Raw genomic sequence first — 22,349 nt, 5'->3', positions numbered from 1 at the left:
AGTAAATAGCATCCTCTCCCAAAAGGCACTGATCATCAGAGAAGCTTTCGGTCAAACCTTAGCTACTTTCCAAGCAGTCCTTATCTGGAATTTATAAAGCACTATGGTCAAAACGTTCCTTTGGAGTTCACATTGATAATGACCTTTAGATAATGATTTCGGTTCAGTAAAATGGGTTTCATGATAAATTCATGTACTTGTTTGAACTCTGAAGTGGGAGTTCCTCAATGAAGACACATTAAATCTGTGGTCGACATGCATCTTGAAAATAGATTGACAGAAAGGTCTTCATTTTCTTGTTTCAGAATGCATTTTAAACCCAGAATACAGTCCCCCAGTATACCAAATAGTATTCTCATAACCTTAAGCTGATTCCAGCCAAAAGGATTTCGTTTAGAAGCTGTTCCAATCAGCTAGGATCAGACAAAACCCCAGAAAAATTTATGGTTTCGAAATCCAAACCCAAAACAGCCCGACTCAAACTCAGCTGGATCACCCCCACTTCAATTCCAGTTTTTAGAACCCAGTTGAGAGGTCTATATCTCATTCCCTACCATCCACAAAAAGCCCAAAAAGAGCTTCCTACTTGCATTATTCAAAGAGTTAAAGGCGAAAGAAAAAAATACAAGCCTTCAGATTAAAGTAGAGAAGAGGAAAAATTTTATCATTTCAGCGGCCTTTACCAAACCATTAAAGCTTCCTGCACACATCATAAGCAGACGACATTTAAAGCTGTGATGGGTTGTCTAAAAGAGAGCAAATACTATCATTAACACCATCACTACTAGACAATAATTCATGGTTCTCAATAAGAACAATCAGGCTTCCATTCTTTTTCCCGCTTCAAGCTACACTGAAAACGCCTTGCTACTAACACTATGATTGAAAGAATTTAAAGGATACAAGTCACAAATCATTCAGGCACAACAGAGGAGACCAAAGGATTGCCACTCCAGGCATTTAGCACTTAATACCACCATAGACTTAAAAAAGGTACCACTCGAGTTTTCTTACTCTGCAGCATCTTCCATAAACAGCACGATCCAAGAAAGCTGCAATTTAGCATCCAATATGGACAAAATATTCATAAAAAGGCTAGGAAGCACAACCACAAGAATCCACCCTCAGATGCAAAGAATTGGAATACAAATATCAACTGTTACAAACCATTATAGGAGTCCAGGAAGCTGATGAGAATACAATAGAATCAATTTAAAAACAATAACTTTTTGAGAAGAAAAAAAAAAACTTTCCGAGGGGGGAAAAAAACCTGCTACAATCTCATCATCCTTTTTTAGGTGAAACTATATTCTCATCTCCTTAAAGGTGAACGCGGTGATACTGCAGAACTGATCACAGGATGGGATGCTTCAGTAGCTACATCGTTTGCTAAAGTTAAATGACAAACCAACTTAAGCAGGTTGAGTATTAGATTTCAATAAGTAGCACACAACCCACATGAGAGAAGACACACAATGAGAAAAATATCTATGGATTTGTAATTATATATTTCCTTTTAAAAAAGACATGAGAAGGAAAAGAAAACATATTAAGTGCCCCCACTTTCTCAGCCCACAATCCCATTTTTAAGGACCCCAGAAAATTTAGCCTGAAGAGGGTAACACTTCATATCCTGCTTCAGTTCATTCAGCATATCCACGATACAATAAATGGGTGTGGACTTCAAAGCATCATTCATCCACCTGTTCCTGCAAAGCACAATAGAACATGAGACCATCAACATCTAGAACCTAACATCCATCAAATGACAGAACAATTCCCGGGCTGCAGTGCACATGAACACAATTGGGATGCAAAATATGCCTACATGGCAACTGTAAAAGCTCCAGAAGAACCAAGATGAATAACCGCTAATGCCAAAGTGAAGTCAATACAACAACAACAACAATAAGCCTTGTCCCAACTAAATGGGGTCGGCTACATGGATTCTTGCCCTCCAATCAGTTCTGTTCGAGGCCATGCTAGATACAAGGCCTAAGCTATACATATTTTTTCTCACCACTTCTCTTAAGGTTATCTTAGGTCTACCCCTAGCTCTTTTAGTTCCTTCAATATGGATTATATCACTTCTCCGTACAAGGGCATTTATAGGTCTTCATTTATGGATTATAACCGCTAATGCCAAAGTGAAGTCAATAATCCAGATAATTAATTAACATTTAGGCTCTCTTTGTCATAGTTTATATTTATGTTTATGATCTATTTGTGAATAATCAAGCATGATAACTGGTTATATGTGATAAACAGTAACCATTTGGTTACTGTTAAATGCAGTATATTATATAACAAGAACTAGGTTTACATAATTAGATGAAGAATATATAATGTATCATCAGTTTGGTTTTGGTTTACCTTACAAATATATATGGCTTTGGCTTTGGTTTGCTTTTATTGGTTTTGGCTAGTTTCAATATCCCTAAAAAACCATTAAAAGTGGAGATAGAAGCAAGGTAGAAGTTGGAGAAAGAGAAAAGCAAAATAAACTTCTAATTTTTGGTAACTTCACCATTTTACTTCAACTTGAGAGCAATTCTACACATGTTCATTAATAGTACCCACATAAACAAGAATTAACAGTTTAGGGTGATAAATCATAAACGGCCTTTGATCTATCAAACGGGTTATAAATCATACCAAGTACATCCACCTATATTTACTGGCAAGATAATCATAAATTTAAACTGTACCAAAGAAAGCCATAGTTTAACAGTCACTTGACATCATCCATAATTTTGGTACCAATTTTACAACACAAAATTCATCCAACCATATGGAGTCAGCAACATGTACCATGTTCCCCGTCCCACCCTATCAAAGAACTTGCAGGCTTCTAGTTCCCCCAAGGAAAACTCTGATATCACAGGTTTCAGTCTAGGATTTGTAATGTAGAACAATTATGTTGGTCAAGGCTCAAAATTTAAGCATGAAAAGAAAGCTGTCCAAAGAAGGCGGTACAGAGAAACAATTAAAGTTGAGACGGAAGAAGAACAAGGAATGGATGAAACACGACGCTTAAACAATTACCACAGAATAAAGAAAGATACCAAACCCATCAGATCTGACCTTCAGCCCAAAACTACCAGCTTTGATGGTTAAGACATGCGGAGTATCAAGATCCTCTGTTTGCAATGGACTCATCAAGAAGATCAAACAACTCTACCCACTCTTTAGGGCAATAAAAGGATCATTACATGTCCAGAAGAAATTATAGAGGTAGATAGAATAAGCTTATCCATCCAAATTCCCATAACTGGCTAAGATCTATTGCAATGCATATAAATGAAGAAATCCCTCCAATGATGTCCATGCATGCAACACAACTATGTCAGGACAGAGATCAGATATGTAGCTATCTTTTCTTTCCAAGGAACAAGAACCTTACCAAGTTATAAGCAAAAATTTGTGTAACAGTTGGCATGCACAATAGGACCCTGGGCAGCTTCCCCACCACTTGTTCCTCCATTGTTCGCAGCTGAGCTAGTCATATATACAGCCCCTTTGAACATCCATTCATCTCTTTCATGATTGTAGAAATCTTCAAATAGCTCGCCACACAAGACACACACACACTGGCTTTCATCAGCAGACACTGCCTGTTCGTTCTCATCCAACACCGCCTTCTCTGAGACTTCAATTGATGCCTCCTTCTCTGAGACGTCCGCTGATGCTGCCTTCTCTGAGACTTCAGTAGAAGCAGAGGATGCCAGTCCAGCTGGATGCCCTAACCTCCCTGCTATCCAGTCAACCAGATATGCATACCATCTCCTTGATACCATATTGCAGCTGCTATGTTCAGGCTTCTTTGAAGCATGCCATTCCATGTGTCTATCAAATTTCTCTTTAAGTTTAAGTCGTAGACCACAGATATCGCAAGTGTAGGGAAGGTCAGCAAAGAGGCCACTGATGACTGAGGGATGTGATTCCCGGATAATATCTGGCTTAAACTCCACCCCTATGAGACCCTTCAATTCACTTGTAGCGGCTTGAGACAAGCTAGTTGTGCTCTTCACACCAGAATCTGTAAAAGGAAGCTCGCGCCTGGAAACTGAAGGTATAGTTGCAGCAGCTGGACACGGGGATACTGACATGGAGCTACTGGTACTTGGACCAGAATACAGAGATGGAGGGATGGTTGCAGCAGCAGGACGTGGGGATCCTGACATGGAGCTACTAGTACTTGGATCAGGGCTAAGAATTTGATTTTGACTCGGCACTTGGGTGGCAGCAACAGTTGAGGCCTCGGTCGTTGAGGCAGATATCAAGCCCCGTGCAACTAATGAATCCAAAAGACTAGCAAAAGGATTGGGACTAGCATTAGTTACACTTGATGGCTGGGCTGATGTACCACCTAAAACAGATGAGGAAGGTGGAGGACCAGGAGGCAGAGGAGGCCGTACAGTCGTTCCCTGAGGAAGTGTTGATACAGGTGCAGCTGAAGATGGTAAAACCATGGGAGTAGATAACCCAGCATGCTGGATAGGAGGAGGACCACTTGGCAGAGGAGGCTGTATGTTCAAATTAGGCAGCAATGACTCAGACTCCTGCAAATTAAGGCTGGGGAGGCCACCACTAGCAATGTTATTCGGAAGCAGTCCCCCCTTCAAAATTGCATCCAACAATCTTCTAGCATTTGGTTCTCCAGCTTGCTCCACAGTAGAACTATTTGAATGGCTAGGGACAGTAGGGCTTGGCGCTCCAAATTTTGGGAGTCGATGCAATAGTCTATGGGATGGAGCAGATATCTGAGATGGCACTCTCTCTGGCTCTGGCTGTTGTTGTGAGAATGAAACATGAGGCCTTAGTTGGGGAAAAGGCAATAAGGAAGATGAAGTTTGTAAATGTGGAGGAGGTTGTGAATGATTTAACTGCAAATTCTGCAGACTACCAGCTTGATTAAAAGGGATGGGGGGAGATTCCTGTGATACACGATTCAATGATCCTACAAACGGGGCTGATTTTAGAACAGGCTGAACAATGGATTCTGGTTGGGGATGGTCTTGCTCAGGCAAATTATGTGACTGTTGACGCTGATGAAGCGTTGAAGATACAGCTAAACGAGGATCCTGGAGACTAGGAGACCGGGAACGCAGCGCAGCCCCCCTGGTGAAAGGTGAAGCACTCAGAGAAGCTGAACCACCTGAAACCTTTAACATTTGGTCTGTATGGGCTGGCTCTTGCAAAGACCACATTGGTGATGTTCGATTCCCAAATGTTGCTTGTCCTCTCTTTGTCAATGATTTTGAACCAGAAGAAATTTCTCTATTAACTTTAGATCCAATATCATGTTCGCTTAGAGGTTGTAGGTGTTCTTCATCCTGCACATGAAGATGATAATGCAAAGTTAGGTAAAGACGATCACTAAACATGTAAATAACTTTATACTATTGTCCTGAACCTATGGAAATCACAGATTTCTTTCCCTCTAACATCCATGTCAACAAGTCCAATAGAATATGCGAATGATTCCTCCAAATTTGTTTTATCCATTACCCATATCTAGTTCAAAAATATACTACATTTGATAGTACCAACTCACGCAAGAAAACATTGTATTCATGCAGGTGATCTACTCAAAGAAGCTCACATTGTGTTCATCCAGGAGAGTCATACATGTTAGGGGTTCAGGAAAATATGTTGAAAAGGGCGGCCAACGTGTTTGAAAAATGAGCATTAGTCTGTAAAGAACAGAGAGGTTACTTTTCTTCTTTCAGGTCATGTTCAAATGTCTTCACTGAATATCAATTGAGTACAACTCCAACAGGGATATTCATACACCCACATTTATTTATTTATTTAAAAAAGGGGGATGTAAATGGATAACTGCCATCCATTCTTGAATTCGCATTCTTTAGCATTTAGAAGTTCCCAAAATCGTCTGGAACAAATCAAATATGGATATGTTAATCCCCCTATCTCACCGATTATTTATCCGATTCATTTAGTATCCTATTAATCACAACTAACTAGATTTTATTTTTCATAATTTTATAAATGTATAAGATAATCAGATTATATAATCAAAAATTTTTAATGAAAAAGGGTAACAGCATTAAACAGTGGGAAGAATAGAAGCAAAGGTGTAGTTTCTGAATTCTCGAGTCTCGATCTTAATCCTCATCAGCAAACCAGTAAAAGACATCAACAGGTAGTTTGGGTTAAAAAAAATGAATATTTGATTTGTGTTATGGGAGTATGCCTTTAAAGCTCAAAGGAAAATTTTATAGGGCAGTTGTACGACCAGTTATATAGTATGGTGCAAAGTGTTGGGCTGTTAAGAAGCATTATAAAGATAAACTCAGCATAGTGATGAATGATTGGCAAAACTAGGAAAGATAACATGAGGAATGATCATTTTACAGCTGGTCCGAGAGTAGCTCCAATAAGGGAGCTACAAAAAAATCGTTTGAGGTGGCACAGCCACATTCAACAGAGGCCTATAAACACACATATAGGGAGAAGTGACTTAATTTAAATTGAAGAAAGTAGAAGAGCTAGGGCAGACCTAAGATAACCTTAAGAGAAGGTGTGAGAAAGGATATGCATAGCTAGGCCTTGTATCTAGTATGGCCGTAATTAGAGTTGATTGGAAGGTAAGAATCCATGTAGCCACCCCATTGTGTTGGACAAGACTTGCTGTTGTTGTTGTAGTATGTATGTATGTATGTATTAAAAAGTTACCATCCAAAATCTTACAGGAAATTTTCCGAACCCATCCCATAATTGGATATAAATATAGTGATACCACTACCCAAGCTGAATCCCTACCTTTTTACATCCCTAATCTCCCATTCTCATACCCACAGGACCTTTTAGGTTACATGAAGCATTGCCTGAGGAAATTATGCCAACATTAATCTACCAAATGCAAATCTATATAAAATATTAACTAGAGAAGAGACATGAAGCGTTCACCAGTCAAACAATGATCATCAAAATATGGTAACAAACATCATATTGATTTTCTAATTACAACAATTACAACCACTTTTTCAATTTTAAATCTCATTTTGACTTCTTTCAAATTTAACTCCTTGAAAGGTACAATAGATGCACCAAAAGCAACATAAACCCTACAACCATGAGATGATTTGTTGAAAAAATAATAATATTAATACAGCCAAAGCCCAAAGGCTGTCCAGTTTCCCTCCCACCTAGGTTTGGCTGAATGGGTTCATCACCTATTTCTCTCACCCAACACGTCAGATGGTCCAAATATTTGATTAGAAAGACCCCAGACTCACATGTCAGGTTGCAGGACAAACAGATACTGTCAAGTGGGAAAACAGAGCATTGGGAAAAAAATGAGTCTGCAAAAAGGGTGCATGAATGAGTTGCAGTTGTGGCACCTTACTCCACAAGGGGCCTTCAGCTACAGTGGGGCCTCTGGTTCTTGGCTTGCCATATCTAGCAGGATCAATTAACAGGAAAGAGTCGGAGGTAGAAAAAGGGGGTGCATGGAAGGGTATGTCATCACATTAAGGGGCTGGAATTTGAGAATATAATATGCCACATGGCCAATCCAGACCACCATGGATATCCTATGGTCCGAATTTGTTCCAGCCAACCAAGCATACATGACCAGGCCATGCAGTGAACTGTTACCTAATAACATTATACACTGATGGTCCCTTGAAGCAGGATACATGGAGGAAAGAAAGTAGTACCATAACCAACTGGTGCTGGCGGGGGAAAAATGGGAGGACTTAGAAGAGAGGGCATCGGTTATTTGGAGGGAGTCATGGTACTCTCTTTCCACCTTGTGTTCTGCTCCAAGGGGTCAATCATAAACATTCAATGTAAAACCCAAAATATCACCCACCTAGGTCAAACCTGGACTTTGCAACCAAGCAACCCCTAGGTAAGGCTACCGTGTTGACATGAGACCTCTGACGTTGAATGAAGTGCACAGGTAGGGACCCTGTTTACAATAAAATCTCTGCTATTAAAACAGCTGATTTCTAGTGATGAGAGATCGGGGAGACTAAGCAGTAAAAGATTGCCTGTATTGAGCATTGTTGAAAACACAATTACCCCTCTTGGGAAAAGAGAAAAAGGAGACGCAAGACATCAGATTGTTAATTCATCCAGTTTCAAGAGTTATGTTTTAATTTATTTTTTCACCTTTGCTAGCTTACCAGCTTTTCTGAATCATCTGGAGTCCAACCGTCTCTCCTTGAGATATCAGGCCCTTCATGATCTCTCAATCCGACGTTCATATCCTCCCACATGTACTCCTCTTCTTCAGAGTTCTTCCAATTCTTAGCTCTGCCACTTCTGTTTGCAGTATTCGGAACTGGCTGGGGCGGAGCAACAGCTTGAATAGATCTAGGTGCTTGGTAGTTTGAAAACCCATGCCGTGCATCCAATCCATTGCTTAGACCAACACCTGAGTCGGAACTGTTTCTGGCTCCATACAAACTTCTGTCGGCTCCTCTCTCAGTATGCCTGTCGATGCCACTTTCTGCTTCCATGTCTGGGGGCCTTGAAATATCAGAACCATATTCAAAATCTACATAAGCTACACTAGAATTCTTCTCATGAACAGGCTCTCTCACTGCTTCTCTTTGGGGACGCTGAGAGTTCTGCAAAAAAGAATTCAAATTATGGTCCAGTTAACATATATAAAGAAGATATTTGGAAAATAAAAATATGCACATAATGAAACATCAACTACCTCCAAACAGGAAGTTCTGTCAAACAAACATTGAATTTTTTAACCAGCCTAGCTGCATTCTCATCAGAGGTAATGACAGTAGCAGCATCATGTAAATTTAGGCTCAGACTCATTAAAAATGCCAGGTAAAAAACTACTAATCGGTTTTTCTGGCATCTAAAATTTTCAAAAAAAATAAAAAAATAAAAAGAAAAATATCAAAGCAAAAAATAATCAGAAAATGTTGAGATGAAGTATGAGATTTCTCAATTTTAACTTAGACATTGTTTTATCATATTCATCAACTAACCCTAGCCTATTTCTTTCATATTTGATAGTCAAGTTGTACGAAGGGCGATGAAGACAGGATTTTATCCCAGTCTGGAGAGAAAACCAACTCTATTATTGATTGTATCCCAAAAGTTTTGACCCACAACCTGCAAAGTGAGTCAGATCAGTCATTAAACCAGGTATCTGGGTACCTATACAGCCTGATGAACGGAGAAGGGGAATGTGTATGTAAGAGAAAAAGTGAGACAGAGAGGATACTTAATTCAAAAAGTAAAGCATTCTGGAACTCCTCGAATATGGTTAAACAGTGAAAATACAACTCCTATCATGGTCTTGGACATAGGCTTCAAAGTACAAACCAGTTAAATAGGGTAGCAAATGGACAATGGTGCCAAAAGACATTAGTGTATGACAAATGGCTAAAAGTACACAATGCATTTCCCTAGACTCACTCAAGCAGTAAGTTCAAACAATTTGAACCATGACAGTGTAAGAAAGAGAGAAAAACAACAAATCCTTATTTAATAGTTGTCTGCCAACTCAAACGTTTGAGGGTTGGGCAGTTTAGGTAGAAGCCTCCAGGCAATCTTTGATTCAGAGTCAAGATGTGTTTCCCTCACAAAAGAAAAAAGCTACAAACAAATGTTAGAGCAGCAAAGCTGCAGTCAAGTCCTACAATCCAATCTATAAAGAAACCTTTTGACCAAACAGTTAAGAGACCAGGACCAGACTTCCATCACTCAAAAAGACAATGCTGCTTGAACGGTTACGTAGTGATAAACAGTAATATTCACAAAACCCAAGAAAAGGAAGAGAGATGATGGAGTTCCACCACCAGACACCAACAAGAACTTGCTACTCAAAACTTCACTCTCCTATGTTCTAGGTAACAAATCCCATCCAAAATCATTAAGAAGTAAAACAAAAACAACATGAAGTGATATCAAATGTTTGGACTGTCTCTAGTCCAGCCCTCATGCTCTCCTGGAATTCCGAGGCCCACTAAACATGAGAAGATTCCAGCTTAATAAATGTTGTCTCAAAGACCCATTCACAGGCACAAATGTAGGATATTGGTTCCAAGCTATTTTAAGCTAGCTAATTTGAATTAGTTTCTTAATCTGAGATCCTTTTAATTTTCTTTTTATATATGATTTAATTCCCCATTGTTAGAGACATTAAAACTTATGAATTGGAATTGTGTTTGTAAAGAGCCTGTGTGGCAAGTGTGCACATGTTTTCTCTTTTTATGCATTCTCTCCCCCTTCTTATACCATTCTATTTATAAAAACCATTGCATATCAACCCAAAGGTTTGAACCAAAAACCCAGAGGGCATCAAAGGCTCAACATGTATAGAAACTAACTAACAGGGGAACAGAAATAGTGAAGGAAAGAAGAAAACAAGGGGGGAACCTGAGAAGAAATCAAAGCTACAGGGGAAGAAGGAAAAGAAAGCCCATCAGAAGGCACTGCACAAACTCAGGCCAAAACCAGGCGACGGCCCTGGAAAATAAAACAAGATGAAACCCCTTGACCAAAATTTTTATATGATGTTTAGTCCATCTCAGTCAAAATTGGTCCATCTCGCCTTCTCAAACCAAGATGGACCATTTTGGTCCATTTCATACACAAAAGGGGCTGGTTTTGACAACATCTGCAAGTATCATAGGTCTCATCTCGATACCGCCTCTCTGGTTTAAAATTTTTCAGCCACTTTTTTGGTTTTTTGGCCTTTATTCTCATTTCCCCTCAAATCACTGCACTACTTGGTCAACAACATCTTCCTTGCTGGTTCTTTGGGGATCAAACACACCTTAAAGTTGGGTATGTATATTCATCCCAAATTTTTTGTCTTGATTGTTAATGGCTTAAAACATGTTAGTCTTCAAAGTTCAAATCAAGACATGTTCAGTTTAGGAGCATGACGCATGAATGTGTGTTGTTATTTTTTTTTTGAAGTGCCAGTATTTTTTTAATTTTCTGGTTTTAAACATTAGTTTCCATATTATGTAATTTGAAAAAAAAACAAAAAACCAATTATTTTCTGTTTTCTACTTAAAAATGGTGGAATATTAGTACAAGTATGTATGTAAATATTTGTGTGGTTTATAATGATGATGTTTATGTTTTTTGATTAAATTAAGTGCTAGAAAAGTAATTTTAAGATGCCAAATGAAAGGATTCTATTTGATTAACATCATGTTTAACATTCAATTTGCCTGTAAGAAACATTTATAATTCTTTGTATTTGTCAAAATGAGCATATACGTTACTCAACCGGTAGCATACAAAAGACAGTATTTTTCATTGATTTTCTATGCAAAATATAGGTGTTATTTATGCTTTAAATAGGGTGTATCCAAAAACCCAAGTCAAAAACCCATTAAAATAAGGCTGAAACAGGTCACCAAAATTTCCTGGAAGAAATACCAAGTTTAGGTCAAGATGGCTGAAATATTTCCACCATCTTGGTTTCGAGGCTGGCCAAAACCAGCCTTGGAGCCAAGATTTTGAGCCTTGTAAGAAACTTAAAAAGATGCAGCAAAAAAAAAAAAAGGAGAGAGAGGGAGGGGGAGTTGCACAAGCATAAGAATCTTAATTCATCACATTCCATACACAATAGACTGATTATAAGCCTTTAAATAAGAAATGTTCTAGTCCCTTAAATTGGGGCTAAACTAATGTGGTCCCTATTAGCCTATAAATTATGTTTGGGTCCCCTCAAACTATACTGTTCCAAAGGTGTCAATGTCAGAAGAGAAAATGACCATAATACCCTCAACTAAAATAAAGGAAATGGAATTACCGATATACTCTTACGTATACCATTAAAAATTACAATTATACCCCTATTCTCAAAGAACCATCCAGGCCATCACTGCCCCACCACCGGAAACCACCCACCACAATATAATTTGAAAAAGAACTCAACCTTGGTTGTATTCAAAGAAAAAAGACTACCATTTCTTCATTTATTAACTCCTTCCCCATTTCCAAATTACAGATCACAGATGGAAGGTGATGTGAAAAAGAGAAACCAAAACATGTAACAGTGCTTCTTAACTCCTCTTGCCTTCTATCAGATTTACCATTCCAATAACATCCTGAGATTATCTCAAAAGCCCCCTAGAGTTTCTTTTTTGACGACAAAACTAACTCCAGAGAGCTGGTTCTACTACCAGTTACAATTGTGGTTTTGTCCGAAATCATGGATTTCTGGTAACTATGTTTTTTTTTCTTTCTGTGTTTTAGTTCAAACTTACAAATTCTTATACGAAGAGATCAAGACTCTCATTATTGATTCAGTTATTCCTTTGTGCTTTGGATTCTTTATTTCTTCATCCACACCTGACCAAGTTTCTTGATTCATCCCAGTTCACATTAGAAAACCCCCCCATCAATGATTACTGATAGGCGGGATTCGTTTTTCTACACCCGTTTCCCCAGTGGTTTTTTATCCATCGTGGGTGGTTTCCGGCAGTGAGGTGGCAGTGGATGATTTCTGGCAAGGTGAAGGAAGAAAATGAGTGAAAGGGGGGGGGGTCCCTTCACCCACCTGTATGGTTCTTTGAGAATAGGGTATGGGGGTAAAATTGTAATTCTAGGTTTACGGTTCAACCATGAAAACAGGGTTTAAATTAGGGGGCTATTGAGTCGTTTTAACAAGGAGTAATTTGGTCATATTTTGAATTTAATTTGAATCTTAATAAAGGTTCCAAATGGACTTTGACGGATGGGGACCCAAAAGTAATTTATGAGCTAATGGGGACCACACATTAGTTTAGCCCCAATTTAAGGGACTGAAACGTAAAATTTTCTTTAAATAACAAAAGAGATATACTTCAATGAAGGACTCTTAAAGGTTTAAACAAAACTAAAACTACCCTGAAATATCCTAGTCAAATTAAAAAAAAAATCTTTCACATAATCATCCCAATTAAATAACTAATAAGTTCTCAAATATCTAATAAATTTTTGCGCACAACATTGTTCACACTTTCCCCACAGGTCTTCAGTCCTGATCACAAGCTGGCTGACTGAGGGCCCACACAATCAGTTGTTCTGTACCACAAATTAGGAAACCATGGTGGAAATTATCTTTCTCTAAATAAGGTATCTCAATGGCAACTACATCCCCCTAGTATAGGTCAGTTGGGCCTGAAGTTAAGCCAGCGTAGCTGTTTGATGGCTAAATTAAGTCACTACTGCCATTATCTCAAAAAACTCAAGATTTGTGGAATGAATTCCATGTTTTTGTGGAGAGAAATCTTTATCCCAATAATTCCTACTTCAAAATATTAAGAACCTGCATCTTCATATGCAGATTTAAAGCTAAAACTCTAAACAACCATGTGAAAGGCTCATGAAGAAGAATACCATGAAATTTGGGTTTTAAAACCTTAACCACCTAAACAAGATCAATGGTAATATGGAACTAAGATATGTCTTTAATTGATTCACCAGTCACAGTAAGATACTGATAAGCACCCGCTAATCCAATATGAAAATTAATACCAAAACCAAGAAATTAACAAAGATAATCTGGTTTTAATGGTGCCTGTCACCCCCAAAGCATACAATGCTGCCCCTCAGCCATAGGCTGCACAAAACCGCCCACATAGACATCCGATAACCTTTTCTCACACCTTCCCCCCATTTATAACCCTCTAGCCAAGTTTAACTGTCTCTCTCCTCCACATGGCATTATCCTAGGGTCCTAACAGACGCTGATGTAAACATAGGGTTAGGGTAAGCTTCCAGGATTGACAGTTAGGGTTACAGGCTTACAGCAACTAACTAGGGTTTCTTGAGGTTTCAGCTAGGGTTTCAAAAGTGGCTATGCTGCTGGTTTTGTAGGTTTTAGGTGCTGTTATGGTAATCTGTACTCTGTAAGATAGGACAGAATTGGAAAGGTGGGAAGAGAGTTTGGTTGGTTTTTGAAAATTCTGGAAAATTCAAAATTCTGCAACTTCTCTGCGAGGAAGATGAAGAGCAGAAAATTTTCAATTCCAAAACTAGGGCTGTTATGGTGAAATTGAGATTAACATCTTAGATCTATAGGTAAGAAAGACTCTATTAGAGGTAGAATGGTCTTAAACTGACTCAGGAATGGGGTAATCCTATTAGTGATAGGATATGCAGGCCGTGCAACAGAGGAAGGGGAAGGGAGGGCTTCGGGTGCTAGGGGAAGGGGCTGGAACCTGCTAGGACAGTAGGAGAAGGGGAAGGTGTGATTTGCGATGGGATTAGGTCTGCTCTAAAGGTCTGAAACTAAGGGGGAAGTGCTGCAAAAGGTGCAGACAGATCTGGTGAAGCTTAGGGTTTTGGAAAGGGGTTTCTTACTTCTGATTGAAGACTTGCAGAAATTCTGTGTTGAATGCTTGAATCAGTGAATGAGCTTGAAGGTTAAAGAATAGACTTCGTGAGTCAATTTCTCAAATTCTGGTTTCATTCAATAATCAAGACTGACAATTACAAGAAAGACTCAAGCTATTTACAGCTACTCAAACCCAACTAAAAGACTCTTTCCTAATTTAAAACAATCTAGCAATAAGACTTCCGAAAGGAAATAACTCTTTCCTAGTTAAGGCAAGTTAAGGCACCTCAAAATAGGACTCCTTAATAGGAAAAATCTTAACTCTGGGGCAAACTGACATTTACCATATTTGGACTCTAAAATCAACGCAAAATCCTTATGCTTACGACAAGGTTTCCTTGAAATTAGGAGGCACCTCAAAATAGGACCCCATAGGAAATATCTTGACTCTTAAGCAAACTGACACTTACCATATTTGGACTCTAAAACCAACTCAAACTCCTTAAGATAATGTTTCCTTGAAATGAGGAATCTCATCCTAACCGACTAACAACTCTACTTAATAATCAATTACCAATAAGAACTCAACCTTTAAGACTCTAAATTAGGAAATAAAACTGACTAAACTAATTAGACTGGACTTGGTCACCATTAATACTCGATCCAGGGGTAGGAAATGAACAATCTACCCCTGGGATGGATTTGGTTCCTCTTTGTTGGGCCCTAGCTCACTGGTGGACTTGGACCCTAATTACGGGCTGGCCAGGACTAGATACATCAGATGCCCTTTTTACCCCAGTGGACTTGACACCTAAAATCCAGGAATCACAGCCTGAGAGCCCCATGAGAAAGAAAATATGTCAAATTTGATATTCAAAAAAAGTCGGTATTGGATCACATTGGCCGATCCAACCAAGTTGACCAATCCAAGGAACAACCTGGGACAAACTCGATAGTACGGTCACATCTTGGGATTAGTCTGATCGGGACAATATCAACCATCTGATCTGAGATTACGAATCAGGAGTTTGATTTCAACTGAGAAAAAAGAAGAAAATGGCAAGACCAATTATCAAGGAGCTCCCTATTCGAGCACAAACTTGTCTCGCTGTCAAATCCGTCTCCTTGAACATGGGTAGCTACCATGAGAAGTATTATTGGAAAAGAACAAAAACAATAGCCTGGTAGAAAAAAAAAGTATGTGCTTGGTAACATTTCCACTACCACCTCTAGTGTAAAACCAATTTTACATGTTTCAGTGCAGGACCACTCTTTGTTTGGAAATTGGCATTGATAAATCCATCCTCAAAATATTTCCCAATTGAGTCCACAATCTGAAAAATCTAGTTTTCAAGCAAGGATGGGGTGGGGATTCACAAGCAAAGGTGTGGGGGAGGCTTGGTGCCTTGGTCTCAAGAGACCTTCACCATGTTTCCATTCCCCCAACAAACATATCTTACATGTTCAGTAAAAGGCGTTCTTCAGACCACTTTTTCTCACCAATTCGCTCTTTAAGAACAAAAGAACAAACCACTTTAACAAACACTTACCACCCTTTCTTCTGTCCACCCAAGCACCAAAAAATGCCCAAACTGTTCCCCAAGACCGTTACCAAAGGCGTCCAACGTCCCCCCCCCCTCTCAAACACCACAACCTAAAGGGGGAAAATCTCTTTCTTCAGAAAACCAAAAACATTCAAAACTCTGTTTCACCATTATGCAATATAGGGGGTGAAACGCTAGAAACCTAATCCAGCTCTCGACTGCCGTACCGTACTCCACCAAAGTGATGCCGTCTCATGCATTAATCTTATATGTATGTAAGCATTTATGTTGACATAAAATTTTTAAAAACGAGGGTAAGGCAGGGTACACCACACCCAGACCCTACTAAATAGGAGAACATTATGCACTGGGTACAACTTCAGTACGCACATTCACTTTTGTCTCATTTGGATCAACAGTAGACATATTCATGAACCAAGTACACCACAACAGGATCAACTTTTCATTAAAAAAAAAAAAAAGAATGCATCATGAATAGACCTGGAAACCTATGAAAGTACCCTGTAACGGTACTAGTTCCAAATAATACAGGGCAATCAACCACCGTGAAAACAGATAAGCATGAGGATATATATAATTTGAAAAGAAAGAAACATAGCCAAAGATCTAAAAGTTCCTCAGCTCACCTTGTTTGACTGTTGCAGGCGCTGCCTTGCCTCTAAATACTTGGGATTCACATGAATGCTATGTGGGGGGCGCGGTGATTGTGAGTCAGGCCTGGATTCTGTTAAGCCAGAAGATGAGCCATTGACAGCAGGTTGGAAACCAAGTTCTTTCTCTATTTTCTGGAGAGTTGAGGGAGGAAATACACCCTTCCAAGTCCCAAAAAGATGACGCATACCAGAATGAATTGAAGAATCAACCTGTCTATAGGCCTTGCAGAATACCTATAGAAATAAAAGGGGGGGCGGGGGAGAAGCAACATAAAATCACTTAATTGGAGCTTTAGTCATAATCTCAGCTAGCTAACCATTGAGGGTTCATTTTGATAACCAATGCTCAATAATTCACATGGATATTGGAACACCATAAAATCAGAAAACCACTTTGGAAAAATTATATAATGGTAAGAGGATAAAAACTGCTAGGTGTTGATACTTCAAGACAATAGACATTGCTGAAAAATATTGGCTGATTTCTTCAGCCAGAAAAGGGAAAATGTTCCATCAGTTAAAAGCTAAAACTTCAATGTAGGGCACATTAAGCCAATAAGCTCACAAAATCCATGGCCAGCACAAATTATTTGATACTTCCTTTAGAAAATACACAAAAAATGCAAATCACTTGTAAAAAAATTGATCCACAAACCATGATAAATTACAGGTAGAGTGAAGAATCCAACCTCAGGTAGTCTGGCAGCGAAGTGTTTGATGTAATCTCTCCCAATGTTCTTTACAATACTGTCTAAAAGGTAAAGAGATGGTAGCTTTTGTTCACTGGGTACCTGCAAAATTGTATAACCAGAGGATGAAATGGGAAATCAGCAAACTTCTTATGCCATCTAGCACGACAATATATTCATAATAATAGATTTCATGAACAGGATCATAAAGTAATATTCTTAAGAAAAAGAAAACAGACTATTTAGTCATTTAGTGTTTCACAGCCTCTAAACAATGGCAATATGAAAAACCATGAAGACAAATATAATGCTTACGCCACATTTTTTGACATTGAGAAAAGTACTATGGTCTAAAAACCTATTTATCACAGATTTTACTTTTGATAGTTGTATTGAGCATGCAAGGTGTAGCAACAAGTTATGGAAACAAGAATAGAATCATGTTAGGAGTCCAAGTCCATATTTATTTTGTTCTTTGGGTCCTTCTTTGTTAAGTCATGAACGAGTCCTATTCTAGCTAGGAGTCCTAATTAGAGAGGGATTTTGGCCATTTTGGGCACCCCTAGTCCAACCCAATTTGATCTAGCCACAATCAGAATCCTGTTAGGAGTCCAAGTCTATCTATATTTTGTTATTTGAGTCCTTTGTTAAGTTATTAAAGAGTCCTAGTCTAGCTAGGAATCCTAACTAGAGAGAGATTCCTCTAGTAGTAGCCCAAATTCTATTGCGAAACTAGTTCTAGTTTTGTTTTGAAGTTTGGTTTTGTTTAGGTCATGTTACTGAACAGTCCCAGTCAGGTTAGAAGTCCCTATTAGAGAGGGATTCCCTTAGTTCTAATCCAATTTCTACAAGAAGTCTACTCCTACTCTTGTTTTGTAATTTAGATCATCCTAGGATGAGATATGTGAGCGTCCTTAGTAAAGTGGGAGTCCCAGGTACAGTAGAAGTCCTTTTTTGTTAGGGTTCCTTAGTTGGAGTCATGTCTTAAAAGCAACTCCTTCTTAAATTAGAAGTCATAGTTTGTTTGCTTTCTGATTTGAGTCCAAATAGAAACCTAGTTTGAGTCAACTTCTAATGTTGAGTCTATTATGAGTCCATTCATGTAAGGCTATAAATATAGCCCCTAGCTTGTAAAGAGGACAGTTTTGAATATTGAATGAACATTGATTGAAGGAGATATTGAGTGGAGTCATGGGTTTTGTCGGGAGGAAACCTGCAGCAGCTTTGGCATTCTAATTTCCTAAAATTCAGCAACCTTCTTTCATCTTCAACAGCTAAGTAGACACCCCCACCCTGCCCTTACCTTTTCCTTTCTCTTTCTCCATCGCAACCCTTCTCTAAACCCCTCCACAATCCGTACAGCATCCTTTCTTCTTCCCCAGAATCCCAGGTCCAAGGCAACCACTCCCCCCTCTCCCACAACATCCCAACCCCTTTAGGAAACAACTTCCCCCTTCCTCCCCAAGCTTTCAAACCCAACCTTAGGCCCAACCATCCCCTTGGACCTTAAAAGGACTGACTTCCTTCTTTTCCCCTAAACCCTAAAACCCAAACCCTTTTCTTCTTTTTAAAAAGAATTCCAGAATTTTTCTGGATTTTTCTGACTTTTCCAAAGGCCTAAAATTCTAGATATACAGCAATCTACCAATTTGAACTGTCCCAAACTTTAGGAATCTCATTCCCCAATTCCTAGTGACCTTTCCTCTCAATTTCAGCCCTATCGGACCAACCAAATGCTAGTCTAAAGACTCTAAACCGTTATAACTTTGCTGCCTTTAATTCTCAAAACCCTAATCCTCTTTTACTCGTATCTTTCAAACCCTTCATCTAAAACATACTCCTTTTTAGAGTCATCATCCTCTACCCTCCTTTACCTTCGACCTTAACCCCAGCCCTAGCCATCCCCTAGAAACCCTAATTCTCGGCAAACCCTAATTTTCCTAAAGCTTCAGTTCTGAATTTAGAATTACAGCAAGGTTCAGGATTGAAATTCAATCAACCCTAGCTCCAAGCCATAACCGAGCCTAGCTTGCTCCATCCCATACCCTAGAACCACCCTATTCAGCCTTAATCCCATAACCACAGGGTTTTAGAACCTAACTTCACTGCTGGTTCACTTGAATTAATCCTGAAGACAAAGCCTAGATTTGGGGTTAACATCACCCCCTCTGCAAAGGCAGGGGTTAGACTGTGCACATTCTTACCCTGCCCTGACCCTCAGAGACAAGAGTCTCATGCAAAGTGTATTTACCACCTTTCTTAAGGAGTCAGATTTTACTTGTATGTAAGTAGTTGCCTGTTCAGATAGAATAATTGCAAGCAATATTTTTGAAGTATTTCTCAAAAATTGCCATCCTCCTTCCTCATACTTCCTCTCACTTCTCCCACCTCAATGCTTCACTTCAATTTTCAGTTCTCTTACTTGGATTTCCCTTTCTGTGGTACTCAGTTTTCCCCACTTTTTCTTGAAAGGACCCATATTTAGATAGGATAAGCTTGAGTTGTTGTAAATTGTCATTATTATCTTCATATATCAAAATTTGTTAATGCCGTTTCATGGTGCAATAGGATGGAACTCCAAACATTCTGAGGTGGATTCCTTAGTGGAAAGCAAATTTTGTAAATGTATGAAGTGGATTCTTACCCTATCACATCTTCTATCTTGTAGTTCAAATTAGCTCAATTTCCATGTATGTTTTCCACTTCTTTTCTGAAACAGAATCACCCCAGTCTCAAGCTATGTTCAACTTAAAACAAGTGGCTGAAACTTGTTCCTCATTAAGTTTCTACTCTAAACTTGAGATGAGCATCTAAAATGTAAGTTCTAGTTTGTGGACTGCTAACAGCATTCTTAGTGGTGTTAAGGTCATGCATACGCATGCACATCTACCCATTGGATCCCGTGAACTGTGTCAAACTTTTTTCTACTAGGAAGGCTGCTCAGCTAGGGCATTAGACTAATCTGGTTTCCCTGTTTTATCATATCAGGTTTCTGCCTAATCTATCCTGCTCACTTTTTCATAATCCTGGTTCAGGGCTACAGAATCTCTGTTTTTAAACCATTCTCACAATGCAAAAATAATTGGAGTTCTAGCATGAACCCTGCATTAAATGTTCAACAAATCCTGTTGCATCAAGAATCACAAAAGATGACTAAATTTCATAACTAATGATGTCAAAGAAAAGTTGAAGTTGCCACTCAGACATAATACACTTGACATTGGTGAGGAAGTCGAAAGGGGACTTGTGCAGTCGCAGAATCTTAATCACTTAAACAAAGCTATTCTGAAAGGAAGTAGGGCCACAAGATGTCCAAGTTGAATCTCCAAACCATACAAATTCCACACAATAATTGGAAACATAAGTGAGGCTCGATGATATCCATGTTAAGCAACTAGAATAGGAAATATCACTTTACTCATTGTACCAACTGGGGCAGTGCGACCCTAGTGACAAGCAGACAGCCAGACAATAAAGAGTCCCATGAAGACTAGAGAACAGAGAATCATGACAACCAGATACTGGGTAAGCTTCCAAGTGTTGATGTTATCTGAGGATGTGCCAACTTCAATGTAAATTCCCAAAGAGCAGTCGCATAGCTCACCAAGAAAATAATTTATACATTTTAAACCTCAAGGAATTGCTAATCACATTAATGCCAGAGACAGGAACTTGCTGTAAAGCACACCAGCAATGGTAACACTCAAGCAGATACCAGATTCGGGCTATCATAGCTAGCCAAAAACTAGGAAATAAGGAAACTTTCTTCGTTAAAATTAACATGCTCTTGAGTTGTTTTCCTCCGAATGGACCGAAATTAGTATGGAACTGCATTAATCCATTGCTTTGGATACTAGTTACAAACACATATTTTAAGCAAAGATTGTGCAAAAAGAATTTCTTCTCTCGTTTTTCTTCCCTTTTTCTTCGATATCGTTTACAACTCAACCTCGCCGTGAAACACAACCAGAAGACAATTTCACATTCAATACATAAACAGCTACAGTCGATACAGTAAGCAAGAACGGCATAAACCAGTTCACCTCAAGAATATTTGCACAGACAACGGCAGCGATCCCCTTGGCAGCATGTTGGTTCTCCCCCGCGATAATAGTGAGGTTAGTGATGATGGGCTTTGAATTGAAAGTCAGTTCCGCAAGAGCTGTCTTATACTGACTGACAAGTTCTTGATGATGCTGCTGCGGCTGATAAGCTCCTCGTATAGACTCATCTCTCTCCACATTCCTGTCCCTGTCGTTCGTTCTAAACCTCGAAAGTAGCGGTCCACTCCCAACAGCAGAAACTCTTTGCGGAAAAGCTCGATCACGATCGACAACGCTGTTCAAACTACGATCTCGTTCGGTTTCCTCTGAAAGTCTGGGTTTCTTTATTCCTGAATCCCTCACCCTATCCATGGATCTACGAGAACCCTCCATCTCCATCTCCAAAACACCACCCCAAAGAGTGGGGAGAAGGGGGAATCACAAAAACCCTAAATTCCTTTGCTTTACAAGAATATATAATTTAAAAGGAAGAAGAAAACTGAAACTAATACAAAAAGATCGAAACTTTAAACCTACAGTTAATCGGTGACGGATTTTAGGAATCCGAAACCCTAGAATCCCTGGTTGCAATAGATTACATGGAGTCAACAAGCATTGTTCTCCATAAAGGAGCATTTGGGCCTCGAAAGAGCAATTGAGCTCCGTAATTTGGAAAACAGAGGAGGAAAGACAGCTTTGCAGGCGAGACTCGTTTGCTCCATTGAATCTGAGAGGGAACGAAGGGCAGACCCAAACGAGTTTGTTCCATCACTCTCCCTCTTTATATTTCGTTTTCTTTCTTTATCCACGCCATAAAGAGAGGGTGTCTGAGAGAAATCGAGATCCGAGGGTCGCCTGTCAATATTCGACAATTAATTATGTGAATTTACGTATTTACCCCTATTAGCAGATGTGTTTTTTTGTACAAGTGCTTTTCTTAATACTTAAAATGAAATGTTGGCCGCAATCGTCGAACCACAACCTCTCCATTGAGAAATATAGATCTTTACCACTCAATCAACCCTGCATTGGATGTGTTAGCGTCTTTTATTTGGGTCTTGCTTGGGCCTTGAACATTTAATGTGCAGGACCATCAAGCCACACACTATGGGCCG

General features: G+C 39.1%; 1 protein-coding gene across 1 annotated transcript; it reads right to left on the bottom strand.

Moving 5' to 3' along the window:
* Positions 1-158: 158 nt before the first annotated feature.
* LOC149008204 (polyadenylation and cleavage factor homolog 4-like) lies at positions 159-22,040 on the bottom strand. Its single transcript, XM_089167563.1, has 6 exons — positions 21,235-22,040; positions 17,192-17,293; positions 16,476-16,736; positions 8,157-8,603; positions 3,404-5,336; positions 159-1,709 (listed from the first exon to the last, which is right to left on the bottom strand). The coding sequence occupies exons 1-5, from the start codon at positions 21,631-21,633 to the stop codon at positions 3,408-3,410; spliced, it is 3,138 nt and encodes a 1,045-aa protein (XP_089023689.1). The 5' UTR covers positions 21,634-22,040; the 3' UTR covers positions 159-1,709; positions 3,404-3,407.
* Positions 22,041-22,349: the final 309 nt, after the last annotated feature.

Source organism: Hakea prostrata, chromosome 8 (genome assembly GCF_041222555.1).
Source record: "Hakea prostrata isolate BN-2017 chromosome 8, UWA_Hpros_2, whole genome shotgun sequence".
Classification (NCBI taxonomy): Eukaryota; Viridiplantae; Streptophyta; class Magnoliopsida; order Proteales; family Proteaceae; genus Hakea; species Hakea prostrata.
The sequence above is the reverse complement of the archived record's forward strand: the minus strand, read 5'-3'. Positions and strand labels throughout refer to the sequence as shown.

Excerpts from the sequence above, each read along its gene's own strand:
- LOC149008204 (XM_089167563.1), bottom strand. The coding sequence starts at position 21,633 with ATGGAGATGGAGGGTTCTCGTAGATCCATGGATAGGGTGAGGGATTCA. Across the intron at positions 8,604-16,475 it reads GCCTGCAACAGTCAAACAAG|AACTCTCAGCGTCCCCAAAG; the intron begins GTGAGCTGAGGA and ends TCTTTTTTGCAG. Across the intron at positions 5,337-8,156 it reads CAGATGATTCAGAAAAGCTG|GATGAAGAACACCTACAACC; the intron begins GTAAGCTAGCAA and ends CTTCATGTGCAG.